Source organism: Sciurus vulgaris (genome assembly GCF_902686455.1).
Source record: "Sciurus vulgaris genome assembly, chromosome: 12".
NCBI classification, from domain to species: Eukaryota; Metazoa; Chordata; class Mammalia; order Rodentia; family Sciuridae; genus Sciurus; species Sciurus vulgaris.
Genome location: NC_136473.1, coordinates 24,655,536 through 24,670,573, shown reverse-complemented (window position 1 = coordinate 24,670,573; position 15,038 = coordinate 24,655,536). Strand labels below are relative to the sequence as shown.

Genomic DNA, 15,038 nt, shown 5'->3' with positions numbered 1-15,038 from the left:
GGGACACTCTTGGTGTGGGTAGCAAAGGCAAGAGGCAGGCAGTCGCCTTCCTGCAGAACATTTCCAGCACTATGAGTCCTGTGGCTGTTCCTGCATGTGACAGAAACGAGGTTCACGGGAGAAGGTAGCCTGACCTGCTGAGAGGTGTTTCCAGAAGGTCTGTGCACCCTTCAGTCTGCCGCAGCTGTGGGTGTTTCTCTGGCCCAGGCGCCAGCTCTTGGCTATGTCCCAGGCAGGGCAGGAGGAAGGAGCACTGGCTGCCCTCCTCCTGTCTCTAGCCCCGTCGGCTCTCCACAGGGGAGCTGCAGGCACTGCTTCCCTGACTGCCCTCTGTGGCTGCCCCAGGGAGGGCGAGCACCCTCTCTGTTCCACATAAAGCCATTCTTCCTACCCAGGCCACAGGAAAACCAGCTGCTTGGTTCATGGCATATTCACGTAGCTCCCACGTGAATAAAATCCAAGGTTGCAGGCCAACGGTCACCCACACCGGAGCTTGGGATGACAGCAGGACAGCAGGTGGGCTTCTGCCCTGCCCCTGCTCAGCTTGGCCACAGGTGACGTCAGGGCAGAGCCATCCAGCAGGGAGGACAAGCACTGCTCACTGCTGCTACGACTAGAAAGACCAGTCCCCACCTAGACCTCAGTCCAGGGCCACCGCCAACCACGGTTACAACCTGCAGAGGACTTTGGAGAGCCTCCCCCATCCTGGCAAATGGCCCAGAAAGGCCATGGGCACCCTGAGGGCCAACGCAATTCAGAGGCTGTTGTTTGACAACCTCGGGTTTGGGCTGTGAAGCCACCAGTGACCCCTACCTGGCACACCACCTGTGTCTGCAGACTCAGAAATGAGGTTACACACACTCATCATTTTTCAGTCATTATTTGGACGTTGGCTTTGGACCATTAACTGGGGTGGCCATGGGGCTTAACAATTTAGGATGAAGTATCAATTTTACTGACTGACCTTGACCAGATGAAGTCACTGCAGTCATGTAGTTCTTATCCTGAAGCCTCGCCTCATCTTATCCACCAGAGACAGACATGGGTCTTAAAAGACCTGAGACCACCAGATGGTGTCTAGCTGGGGGTGGTGAAGGCCAAGGCAGGCAGTGCTGCCACAGGTGTGTCTCTGGGTCTCTTGCAAGCGAGGGCTGCCTGGGAAGGCCTGGGAGTCAGATGAGCACGCCACGGCCCCTCCTGGGGCGCCGACACCAGAACACACCTGAAGTCGCTCAGCCACCCTTCCTCTGGGGAGTTCAGAATCCCTCCAGGATCTGCAGGCTTCTGGGAGTGGCCGTCATTTAGCAATACCCCAGTCACAGGGTGGCCAGGTAACTGTGCAGCCCTAGCCGGGACTGTCCTGGACACCATGGGCCACGTGGCCTCCCTGTGTATAAGGAACATCGTGATTTAAACGTCACCATTTGAATTTCAGGAAAAAGCTGATCTGCTCAATGAACAGTAACTCAACCCTAAAGACTTAAGTAGGGGGCCACCCGTTTGCTCCCATACAGTTCCTCAGTCCTCTACTTCAGAGGGGTCTTGGGAGTGGCACATGTCAAGGAAAAGTCCGGCAAGAGGCATTTTTTAATGGCATCCATATACTTTTCCAGTGGAAAATCAATTTTTTTATTTTAACATTGAGACGGGAGTTTGCAAACACCATTGACTGCGATATTCCAGTTGCACAGCCCTGGCGGGGCAAGGAGGTTTCCCAGGCCCATGTGGACCAGTCACAGCGAGGAGCGCAGGAGGTCTACATGTTCCCAAAGCAAATTTCACAGAAGAAATCAGATGACCTGAAAATCTTCCTGATGACCACTCCCACCCCGTCCCCTGACAGAGCATTCTAAGGCACAGCTGGGAGAGAACCTCGCTCGCCCGCTGCTGGGAGTGGCGGGCGGCCTGCCTCTTTGCCCAGCTGGGTCTTATGAGGAAGGATGAATTGAGTGGGTTTTAGAAAGTGGTGCTCTCAGTGGTTTAAAAAACAGTAGTGCTAAGATGTGGCCCATGATGGGGAAGGTAAATTCACCTCACTGAAGGATAAAGACTTAAGACAAGCCCTTGAAGAGCCCCTGGCCTGGCTGTTTGAAGGCTGGGCAGGAGCAGATGCCTGGTCAGCGGGCGTGGCATGGGAGAGAAAGGGAGCCAGGGCCCATGGCCTGCCCAGTGCTTTGTCCAAACAACCCAACAGAAACAGACATCTGCCATCTGCAGCTCTAGACCTGCTGGGTCTGAGTGGAGTGGGGACCTTGGATGGGATGGGTCCCGTGCCACAGGCCTTACCCGTCCCTTCAGCTGCCAAGCTAAGCCCGACCTCCACCCCTAGCCTCCTTAGGAACCACACACCTTTCCAAACCTTAATCCAACCACCTGGCACAACTTGGTTGCAACCCCTTTCTTGCTAGTACTAAGGTGGCCATCAGATGTTAACACCTGTGTTTTACTTACCAAAAGCAAACTTCAGAGAGGCTAAAGTAACTTGCCCAGGTCCCAGGTCATCAGCAGTCAAGCTGGGGTGTGAAACTGAGGTGCAGCTTCAGGCCCTCTGTGCACACTGGCCTCCTGCTGCCTCAGAATAACCATCACAGCAGAGGCGCTGCCCTCTTCGGGTGAGACAATGGTGGGGCATCTAGTGGATGATTAGGACCTCGCCCCAGAAAATGACACAGCCAAGACCCAGAAGACTTCACAGACCTGGTGAGCCCATGCGGCGACCCAGGATGGGCCCCTGGGTCCCGAGGCTAGAACTAAGAGATGGAGGGAACGTGATTCTGGGCCATCAGCTCTGCTAATGGTGTCAACAGTCACACAAAGATGATGGTGTTGGAGGCCTGGATGGTCAGACACAAACAATACTGGCTGCTTTTGGCCAGCTGGGCCATGTATTCAAGATTTCACACAGATTCTCTCATTTATCACCCAACAACCAAGGCAGCAACTACCATTATTCTGTTTTTCCAGATGAGGAATTAAGGTAACAGCTCAGCAGACACTGGCGAGCCAGCACCCCCTCTCCCCCCTCCAGTGGGGTCTGGCTGCAAACAGACATGGGCACAGACAGCAGGGCTACAAAGGAACCAGAGGCCCAGGCCCGAGAGACAGTGCCTTGTTCTGGGGATGCTGTCTGGAGTGCTGCTCTGTGCAGCTCAGTGACTGTCCTCGAGGGGCCTTTGGCAGTTTTTTTCGGCTTCGCCCTCCAAAGACTAAGTAATGGCCCTTGTTGAGAATACCCCACGAATGTGGCAGCCCTGGTCTGTTACTGGGAAGAAGGCATCTGAGCACTACTGCGTGCCAACGTCCTGTCCCCTCTCCCCTCCTGGCTAGGTAGATGAAGCCTCCTTTCCCCAGGAAGCTGAGGCTGAAGGAAGCTTCCCCATAGCTCAGGGGTTCAGAGAAAAGCAAAACAGCTGGTCACCTGCTCTTTTTGGAACAAGGCAACTCGGCCTCTGAGGTGGGAGTTCCCCACAACTTCCACTCAGAGCTGTGTGGCGCCCGGGCCAGCGGACACCTGAGGCCTCTCCTGTCATCTGCTCTGGGGGAGGGGCTCAGGGCTGGCTTACCTGGCACCATGTCCTCTTGTGAACAAACACTCACCAAGTGCAGTGGTGACCTCTGTCCCCCAGTGTTTCCTTCAGGAAACTGTAGCCTCATTTCAATCCTCCAAGAAGAGTGACACCTTTGTAGGTATCTTACCACACCATTTCCCTGAAATGTGCTCTGGTTATCTTAATGCTTTTCAAGTTCAGGCATGCTGCTTTTATCAAACTATGTCCAAGCACTGAGCAGATGAGGACAGATTTAAAAAGGAGGAATGCTCAGAAGACAGCGACAGTTCCAGCATGAACAATAAGACCAGCCTCAATAGAAGTTAACAGTAGAAAATGGTGATTTTAACTTAGGTCTTGAAACAGAGAATCCAGTTCCTTCATTACCTAAAACCTTTCTGCATGTTCCCTGGCAATTCTACCTGTCGGGGACGCATTTCTACCAAGCAGTCCAAACTTCTCATTTAGACTTCCCCACTCCATAGAGAAACAACTAATTAAGATAACCTCCTCTTGTTCTTAGCCAGTCAGATGGTTTATTGTCTCTAAGCAACTTCATCATGTTACTTAATCCCCAAAAAGACATTAACTGCTATGCCTATCTATCTAGCTATAGATATAATTTTTTTTTTTTTTTTTTGGTACCAGAGATTGAACCCAGGGGCACTTTACCATTGAGCTATCTCCTCAGCCCTTTTTAGTTTTTATTTTGAGACAGGGTCTCACTAAGTTGCTTAGGGTCTTGCTAAGTTGCTGAGGCTGGCCTTAAACTTGTAATCCTCCTGCCTTGGCTCATGAGCTGCTGGGATTACAGGCATATGCCACCGTGCCTGGCTTAAATGTTGTGCCTTTTAGAGAAACACATTAAATCTGAATTCTTACATACTAGTTCATGCATATGTTCCTTTAAAAACATGTATGCCTGCTTGCTAGAACATAGTTTTTTGAAACATTCCCCTCAAAGTAAACTTTGCAGTGAGGAGAAATAATGTGCAAAACACCCAAATTCTTTCCCCCCTTAACACAGGATTTGTTTAAACAATGTAGCACATCTATCATTTATTTATTTATTTATTTATTTATTACTAAGGCACGTGACGTATAGAAATACTGAGGTACAAAATGCAAATTTCTGCATAAATTTTTGAAATACTCATTTTGGAAAATGAACATGAACATCATCTTCCAGAACATTCAGCTTTTAGCTTGTTTTTTCTTTTGGATCAGTTCAACCAGCAACTTGTACCTAGCGATGCAGTCTTCCTGCAGGAAGAAAAAGAAGAGGCAGAACAGTTATTTCCTGTGTGCAGCTACATCATCAGGCTGCAGCCCAGTGCTAGTGAGGAGGCCTGGGGTCCATTCCCTTGTCTTAGCCCCTTCTGGAACTTTCTGGGCAGGCCCAGCTGGTCACAAGGCAGACGTGGTTAGCTGCATTGGACAGGTGGAGGAGAAACCTGTGGCAAGCCAGCCTGCCCAAGCGAGGGGCCCACGGCCGCTGCTTGTGGGGTATTATCTCTATGATGAGTTGACTTTCAACCTGCTAGGCCTGGGGCTTCTGAGACCTTCCTGGGTGGGCCATGGCAGCCAGTCCCTGGACGCTGGCCTTCAGGGAGCTCTGGTGTGGAGGGTGTGGAAACGCTTTATCGTGCCAATCTCGGCCATACCCGCCAGGCTACAGAGTGAGGAGCCTCAGCTCAGTGGCCTGGAGGCGTCACACATGCGAGTGGGATTCAAGCAGAACTGGGGCGATGGTCAGTGACTTCATCATTCTCACGCTGATCCCCAGGTACTTTTCAGAATCCATTCTGTTTCTGTTCAAACAACACTAGTCTTTGCTAAGCTAGGGTCCAGGGTCAGTGATTCTTTCTAGAGCAGATGACTTTACCGGGCGCCTTGGCCAGGGAGAGGGTCTGCAGCATGGCAGCGCTGTGCAGTATCCTCCAGGATGTGCTCTTCCCGCATCTGCAAAGGCCACTCACCTATGGTCTTTAAAAGATCAGCCTATCCTCAGCAGCCATGTGTTCCTAAGTGCCCAGGGCACGGAACCCTGGGCTCACAGAACTCAGGACAGCATGGTCCTGAGCCCTGAGCTGGGAGGTGGCAAGGCTCTGCCATGGGCCCTAGATTCACTCCACAGCCAGGCTGGGAGCAGCCCACTCCTGGACCTGCTCCTAAAGTCAAGGCTTAATGGGAACACCGGCTCTTTCCTGGTTGAAAACAGGGAAGCCTCCAACGCCCCCAGGCAACGAGTTTCTGAGCGTCTGTCCCAAGGAATCCACGGTTCCAGCTCCTTTATTTCCAGCCAATGCCAATTCATCACACACGTAAATGCTGGTGTCCTGACTGACATGAGAGAAACTCAGGGGAAATAATTACTTCTGGCAAACCAGTTGGAGAGAGTGGGAGAATCTGTGCTTCCCAAACAGATCAACTGCTAATGGTTCATTTTTCTCCCCAGGAACTCTCAACTTCATCATCTCAAAGTGGGTGATAGATAACTAGACCTGTGCACTCAGGGACGTGCATGGCCACAAGCTAGATTTTTCCAACATAGAATTTCAATTAAAAAAAAATAAGAATGTAAATGAGCATCAGTGTGCCCAGAGGCTACTGGGTGATAGTCACAGAAGGCACTAGAGATTGGTTCTTTTGATTTCTCAGTGTTCCTGATGCCTCAGACTGTGAGCACCCCAGGAGATGTGTGTGTAGGGAAAGGGCATGTTGAAAAGATCACACCCTGAAGCTCTACAGCTCCAAACTGTCAGATCCCACAGCAGGGAGACCACCAAGCCTGGGGCAGGGGCTGTCTGTCTGTAGGAGACACCCCTTCTCCTCTGAGTTTTTATTTGAGAATGACCTGCAGGTACACTTTAGCAAATACTAAGAGCTGTAAACAGAAAAGAAGTCAATTATAAACAGCGCAGGTTACAGAGGGCAAGTCAAGGCTTAGATGTCAGTTCTGCACTGACCCACCTGGGCGAGCACTGCCTCAGAGCCCGGGGGTGGCCAGGTGCTACAACCATCACAGAACCGATGGTTACCTTGATAATAGCAAGGTAGTTCTGCCCCACGTGTCCCTTCGGTCTCAAACCTTTTACAGGGCAAAAGCAAAGAGGGTCCTGTGATTTTATGAACCATCCTACTCCCAACCATGACCCTTGGCCTTGGCTGCTGCTTCTGTGGTGAGCATGCTACTAGCCAGCCCACGCTTCCTTCAAATGCCTGACTGAGTGGAGCAAATTCTCAAGGAAGTTGGCAGGTTCTAGAGGTAAAGTACGTTCCAAAATGGAATCTTCTTTGAGAAAAAACAGCTGGTCTGTATAATGACTAAATTTTAGCATCTTGACCTCATGTACACCTACTAACCAAATGCCCAGAGTCATATGCTAAGGAAAAAATATACTGGAAGATAATGGTAAACCCGACAGCAGGCAGCTGATGATAGATATGTATCAGATGAATGAAGTAGGTACGTGAAGGCAGCCATGTCGGTGGGATTCTATGTTGGCACACAGGCACCTTCCTCCCCACTCACTCACCTTACTCTTAGCTGGGACACATTTGGCTATTTTGTCCCAGCGGTCAGAAGCTCCCTTTGGGTATTGCTGTAATGCCATTTCCAGCAGCTTCTGCTGATTCTGAGTCCATGGCTCCTCTGCAGCACGAATTCTCTCTTTCTTCTGGCTCTCCTCATCACTGGATTCATTTTGTTCTGATATATCAAAGTCTTTCTGCCTCTTTCCTCTAAACTTCTCCTCTGGCTCAACCTTTGTTACTGCTGCAAACAACCTGACCGGTTTCCTTCTCCGAGGCCGGATTTCAGGGTCTGCCTCCTGCTCCTCCTCCTCCACTACCCTTTCTGCATCTTCTCGCTGGGTGATGATGTCGTCTGGCAAGGCCACAGTCATCTTGATGGGCCTGGAATTGTGAACTGTCGATCTGAGTTCAGAGAGTCTGACCATTCCTAGGAAAAAAGGCCACACCACACAATCGATAAGGCGAAGTAGACCCAGGCCACAGTGGAACAGGAGCCGTCTCCCACACACCAGGCAGTGTGCTGGACATTCTGCACACCTCATTTTTTCATACTAATCTAGAAAGACAGATATCGTTAGCTTAATTTTACAGGTGAGGAAAATCTCAGAAAGCAGAGGAGGTGGGATTTGAACCCACTTTTATCTGATTCCAACTCTCTCCTTATCTTTGCTCTGAGGGATAATAGATATATAAAGAGTTAGGTCACGACAAAACAACACAAGGATCTCTCTGAGAAGGGACAACCTGATATTTATCAGGTAAGGAAGGACATTCTTTACAATCCAGAGTTTTCATTATATTTATTAGCATAACTAAAACAAATCAGGCAAGACTTATCCGATGCTGTCTCTGGCATGCATCTGAGTAAATTAGTCTAGTAGCTATTAGAAGAATTCTTAAACATGGAAAGAAAATTTTTATTACAAAGTTAACTCACAAAGGAAGAAATGCAAATAGTTAATAAATGTTACAGATGTGCAAACTGAAGAAACATGTTATCATCTTTCAATTATCAAGTTGGCAAAGCTGAGAAAGTATGACAGTGTTTAGTACTGGTGAAGATGCAGGGAAATGGGTGCATCGTGCACTGGCACAGGGAGCAAAAGACTGGTCTATCCCTGGGCCGTCTAGTACACCATTCTGTGTGGCTGTGAGACACTTGATATGCTATTGAGGAACTGTTTGTGACTTCACTTGACGCTGGGGAGTGGCGATGTGACTTAGGGGCAGATTGCGTGCACAGCATGTGAGAGGCCCTGGGCTCAATCCCCAGCACCACAAAAAACAAACAAACTTTACTTAATTCAAATTAATTTAAACTTTAATTTCAAACAGCTCTAAGTGGCTAGTGGTTATAATATCAGACAGTGAGGGTGTGACCTTTCTGGAGGACAATTTGTCAAATGTAGGTAAATCCTGAAATATATTTACTTGTGACTATTTTGATTGAGAGGCGGTGCTCCTGAGGAAATGATTATCTACCATACAGAAGATCTAGCTACTAAAAGGCAGTATTTTACTTATTTTTTGAAGTGATGGTTTCCTTCTATTTGTTTTGTTAGCTAGTTTTAAAATAAAAGGAATTTCTGTATGTAATTGAAAAATTCAAATAGTATAAGCAGAAATACAATGAAACACTCTCTGTCTGGGTTCCTAGGTCCTTCTTCCAAGGCAGTAATGGATGGGGTTAGAGAGAGTGTATGTGTGTTGAGAGTATAAATGTCCAGAAATAAACCAGTGAAGCACACACTGCATATCTGTCTTTGCCTCCCCTTTTTTATGTTTGTGGCAGTACACTCTTTGGAGACTATTCTATATCAGCTCATGTACAGTCACATCATTTTTAGTGGCTATGAGTGGGTATGTCATGATTTACTTACATAATTCCTTACAGATGGATATTTAGGTTGGTCCCAGTCTGCTGTTTATTGCTACAAAAAAGCAGCAGTTCACAAGCATGTTCTCCATACTTTCTGATCATGTGTTCCATCAGTAAAACATTTTGAATATACAGTTCTAACACATACATATTTATTTATTCATAAATTATATTAATATATTACTAATGTTAACAATGAAGCATACCCACAAAAGTAAAATCAATTTGAAGATAAAAATGAGAAGCAGTTATCTAAAAAATTTTTTTAAATGCTATATGAAGTAAATTTTATTATTTGTCAAGAATTATTTGACGCTGGACACGGTGGTGCACACCTGTAACCCAGTGATTTGGAGGCTGAGGCAAGGGGATAGAAGGTTGAAGGCCATGGGCTCAGCAGCTTTGCCAGAACCTATCTCAAAATAAAAGTAAAAAGGGTTGGGAATGTGGCATAGTAGTAAAGTGCTCTTGGATTCAATCACCAATAACTAACTAACTAACTAACTAAATAAATAAATAAATAAAATTTAAACATTTTAAAAAATACATATATTTTCCGTACTGGAAATTCAGCCCAGAGGCATTTTACCACTGAGCTACATCCCCTATCTTTTTTTAAATTTTGTTTTGTTTTGTTGGCATTGGGGATTGAAGCCAGGGTGCTTTATTACTGAACCACATCCCCACTCATTTTTATTTTTCATTTTAAGACAGGTTCTTATTAAGATGCTTAGGGTCTTGCTAAGTGGCTGAGGCTGGTCTCAAGCTTGCAGTCCTCCTGAGTTGAGTCGCTGGGGTTATAGGTGTGGGCCTGTGCCCAGCTCTAACAATACTAAGTGAAACAAAGCATTATCACAAAAATATTATTAATATTAAAAACAAAGAGACTAAAAGTTGTTTAATATTGGGTAAAATACTAAATCGGCAGGTTAGTTCCAAATTCTGTTTATTTTGATGTCTGATTTTTAATGGTCAACATACATCATACATATATTCAGTGTAGGCAGTGTAGCATACTATTGGCTATTCTTAGTAGACTTTCATATTCATTTTTGAAATCCAAATTATAGGGATTTTCACAGAAATCTTCCTTAAATGGAAGGTGTTACACACTTATATTTTAACAAATGAACTTTGTTTGAAGAATTTACAGGTTAAAATCCTACTTTGAACATGTTTATTAATTTATTATTATTACTATTATTATTATTACTACTATTTTTTAGACAGGGCTCACTAAGTTGATGAGGCTGGCCTTGAACTTGAGATCTTTCAGGCCTTAGCCACCTGAGTGATTGGGATTATAGGTGTGTGCCACCATGTCAGTCAACATTTTTTAATCTGTAAAAATGAGAGTTTTTATAGTCACAAAATTTTGGCCACAAAAAAACTGATAAAAGCAACTATTTTCAAACATCTGTTTTTTGTTTTTGCAGCACTGGGAATTTTAATATCTGACACCAAATTTAGATTTTTTTAAATGAAAAAACTGTGAAATTTATCTTTTTAAAACACTTTGTTAAAATATTAGGAAGATTCTGTGTAATATGAAATAATCACATGGTTTCTCTTTATCCTATTAAAAAGGGTCACCGTGATTCTAGGGCTATCCATAAATCCACCTGACCAGATGTTTTCTTGAAATATTTTGAAAGTGAAAGAATGAGTGCTAAGACTACCCCCAACCTACCTGTAAGCACTGTGGAATTTCCACTCTTCTTTTAGGAAATCTCAGTGTCCTTTGTAACAGGACCACTTTATAATGGACACAGTAAGAGTGTTACCTTACATATATTAAATATGAGAAAGCTTAATTCCTTTCTGTTTTAACATAAAAATAAAAATAGGTAGAAGCTGGGTGTGGGGGCACACACCTGTAGTCCCAGAACCTGGGAAGCTGAGGCAGGATTGCAAGTTCAAGGCCAGTCTCAGAAATTTAACAAGACCCTGTCTCAAAATTAAAAAACAAAAAAGGAATGGGTATGTAACTCATTGGTATAGTATCCTAGGTTCAATCCCCAATACCCACCCCCCAAAAAAACTGGTAAAAATCTTAATGTAGTCTTTCTATACTCCAAAGGATCATTTTTCCTATGTACATTGGAGATAACTTTATAACTTTATTTTACTTCATAAAAATAAAAATTAAAAAAAAAAAAAAAAAAAAAAAAAAGAAAGCCAGGCATGGTAGTATGCACCTGCAATCCAAGATACTTGGAAGGCTGAGGCAGAAGGATCGCTTGAAACCAAGAGTTTGAGCCTGGGCAACAGGCTCTTCACAAGAGAGTAAAGAACCAAAATGTCCAACAACAGGAACTTGTTAAATAAACTACGATGTATCTGGGGCTGGGGTGTAACTCAGTGGTAGAGCGCTTGCCTAGCATGTGTGAGGCACTGGGTTTGATCCTCAGCACCATGTAAAAAAATAAAAAAAATAAAGTATTATGTCCATCTACAACTAAAAAAATTTCGAAAAAATATGATGCATCTATATTATGGACTACTATGTAGTCATTAAAAATGATGATATATAAATATGGCATATGGAGTGAAAAAAACACAAAGTCATGTGTTATGGTCACATTCTTATAAAATATTATATAAAATTCTGAAGAAATAACATCAATGGGTAGGTTAATCATGTAATTTTTATTTTCTTCCTTTTGTTTATCTTTATTTTCTTTAGTTTCTATTAAGGGGCATTTCTTTCCATGTGCACTATAGTGACCCTAATAAGAAAAGACCAAATACTTGAATTGACTCTTTCTCACCTATAGCAGATGGTTATTTCTACCTTGTGGCCTGTTAGCCAGCTTTATATCTCTAAACTTTTCTACCTCAAAGTCTTTGAAAAGCATTCACAAAATCTAAGGAAATAATTTCAGACTTTTCTACTATCTCAGAAAGCACAGTTTTATGGGGAAATCTTTAAAATAGTGAACGAAATCAAAAGAAACATTTTAATTTCAAAATTCTTTGGATTTTTTTTGGGGGGGCGGTGGATTGAACCCAGGCTTAACCACTAAGCCACATCCCCAGCACCCCATTTTTAAATAATGTTATTGTAGTTTTTACATCTTTATTGGTTTTGAACTCACAATCCTTCTGCCTCAGCCTCCCAAGTCCTTGGAATTACAGGCATGGGCCATTATGCCTGGTTTTAATTCTTTGGATATTCAAAGCCTTTTAATAATAAGTAAAATAGAGTTTAGTGAATATACTTGTGATCAAGAACTAGTTACGGTATTTTACAGAGCTGTAGGATATTTGGATATGGCCAAATACCACATAGGTTTTACTTTTTTTCCTCTCCAGTTGAGAGTCACACACAGGATCTATTCTCTTCACAAAGCTGCCTCTGGTGTTACTGACAGTAAAGGGCGAACATACTCTTCTCTCAAACACAGGTGTCACCTCAGAGCTTCTTTAAATGTTCAACTACGTATTTCCTGTCGTCTTCATAACACTTCTTGCCCCTCCGGCAGTGATCTAGGAACACTTGTGTGTTTCTAAGCTGCAGTGCTTTTCAAGAACACACTGGTGGAGACCATCTTGCAGGCAGACTGCTCTCAAACAGCATCCAGTGCCTAGCTCTACCTCCAGGTCCAGACCAATAACTTCACCGGTAGAAAAGTACCTGGACATGTCCTTTTTCCTGGAGAGCGCCACGTGGAATCCTTTTTTGGGGTGATTTGGAGATCTCAGGGTTTGCTAATCCCTGGCTTGTCTATATTACTCTTTCTAGAATGTGTATTTGAGGTAGGCTGGAAAAAGGTTTAGGAGGGACCTTCTTCCTGGTTCTAAACTGAGTATAGAGAGTCTAATAAAATTCCAGTTAATCTTGGAGGACACAGATTTTGAGAAACAAATTCTCACGAAAGTTGTTTGTCCATATGAAGGGTAATGCTGGTGTATGCCGTGGTGGACAGTGTGCGGAAGTGTGTGTGGTGAATTTGTGTAACTGGCTCTACGGTGTTCCCTTCCCACAGACACTAGAGAAGAACAAGATTTGTGTAATTCTTTAAACATATTAAATATATCTTCTTAGCACCAACTGTATATACAGGGCAGGATTGGCTCATTAGTGCCTGCAATTCAATTGTTTTTAGAGTTAAGACTGATAAGAGTTCACTGGGCAAAACTATCTTATTTTGAAGAAACCACTCTGTTGAGAAAGGTGGGTGCCATAACTCACCTGGAGAGCAGGTAACTGAATCCTTCAGTTGCTTGGCTTTGGTTGTCACCTGTTTCAAAAACAAGAAAAGCAAAAAAAAACTTTACTTTCCATGTGCCTTGCAGGTTGAGTGACTGATTTCATGTCAGGTTCATGTGAACAGCCAGGGTTCATTGTATCTTAGTCTTACAAGACACTCAGCCATCAGTCCAATGTACTTATTTAACTAACAAGGAAACTGAGGCCCAGAGAAATTAAATATCCATCTATTCAGCAGAATAAAAAACAGAACAAGAACTCAAAATCATCTCACTACCTCTGAGTGACAGTCCCATTATACTAGGCAGCCTCTTAAAACATGCTACTTTTGTAGCATCCCTATCATCTACTAGGGAGGCTAAGGCAGGAAGACTTTCAGTTTGAAGCCAGCTTTGGTAATTTAGCAAGACTGTGTTTCAAAATAAAAATAAAAGGACTGAAGATGTGTCTCAGTGGTACAGTCTTTGAAAGGCATTCTCAAAATCTTTGGAGATAATTTCAGACTTTCTATTATCTCAGAAAGCACAGTTTTATGAGGAAAATGTTTAAAATAGTGAATGAAATCAAAAGAAACATTTTAATTTCAAAATTCTACAACTGAGTCATTTTCATCTCTTCCTTTCTTTCATTCTTTCCTTTTTTTTTTTTTTTTAAGTTAGACTTTCCAGAAATTGTCTTTTCTCTCTGGTGACTACAGTAATCATCATTTATGCTAATGATGTCACAGTATAACATTTTATGTATCCTAGAAACCCTAAGATTATGTAACTTTTAACAGTGTCACTAGTGGAAGAATCTTTTGGTGGCGTGGGGCAGTTGGACCCCAAAATCATGATTCATTTACATATGAATGTGGATTCATAAAAGTAGTTTTTTTTTTTTTTTTTTTTTTTCGGTGCTGGGGATCGAACCCAGGGCCCCGTGCTTGCAAGGCAAGCACTCTACCGACTGAGCTATCTCCCCAGCCCCCATTTTATTTAGTGGTAATTCTTTTCTACTTTATTTTTAAACAAATGGTACTATATTGTATGTTTCATTCTCTAGTTTGCCTTTTCTATTTAACAATGTCTTGGAGATCTATCCGCACATACATTTCCCTTTTCAAAGAGAAAATTTACAGAGCGTATGATTTTACATGTACAATTCAGTGAGTTTCTTTAAAAAATATATCTAAGTCAATAACTTCCCGAATTGTAGAACATTCTTATTACTCCAGAAAGTCCTCTTTCTACTCTGCCATGGACAACTGCTGTTCTGATTTCTATATTTTTAAAAAAATGGGGCCAAAATTAAAAATGTTTAAATGAAGTTATTTGCCTCAATGCATCTCTAACAAGATATCTTTTCTCAATTTAAAATACTGACTTTATTAAAGTTATATTCTATTGTATACATGAACTATTTCTGTAAGCTTTTCTATTCCACTAATCCACAAATATTCTTGAACTAACATATTTCACTGCATTAATAAAATTTGAAAATAAAACTGCAGAAAGTATGATTGTTAGGAGCTTCAAGTTAGGTAGACTGGTAATCAAACTTGGTTCCACTTCTTATTAGCTGGGAAACCTTGAGCAATATTCTCTTTTTGTCACAAGTAGTCCTTCTTTAATATGTGGGTAATATTCCTAATACCACTTGCCTCTTATGGATGTTTCAAATTGAAACAAACTCTTTGCATGATATCTGGCAGATGTTAAAGGCTCAGTAAATACCCCTATTATAAATGAAGTAAATCACTTGTTTTCCATTCATACAAAGGGCAGAAATAGAGAAAAAATTTAATATTGCTTAGAAATACTCATTTCATTCCCAAACTTCTCTCTCTGCAGATGACCTTGCTTCCTCTTTAGTAGAAACA

The 15,038-nt window shown here is 43.3% G+C and overlaps 1 protein-coding gene across 1 annotated transcript in view; it reads right to left on the bottom strand.

Annotated features, from left to right (window-relative positions):
* Nucleotides 1-2,983: 2,983 nt before the first annotated feature.
* The window catches only part of DNAJC1 (DnaJ heat shock protein family (Hsp40) member C1), a 196,437-nt gene continuing 184,382 nt past the window's right edge, over nt 2,984-15,038 (bottom strand). Inside the window, exons 10-12 of the mRNA XM_079106341.1 lie at nt 13,160-13,208; nt 7,088-7,512; nt 2,984-4,811 (exon numbers count right to left, since the gene is read on the bottom strand). Of these exons, the coding sequence (XP_078962467.1) occupies nt 4,743-4,811; nt 7,088-7,512; nt 13,160-13,208 (543 nt within the window). The 3' untranslated portion in view covers nt 2,984-4,742. The remainder of the gene's footprint in view (nt 4,812-7,087; nt 7,513-13,159; nt 13,209-15,038) is intronic.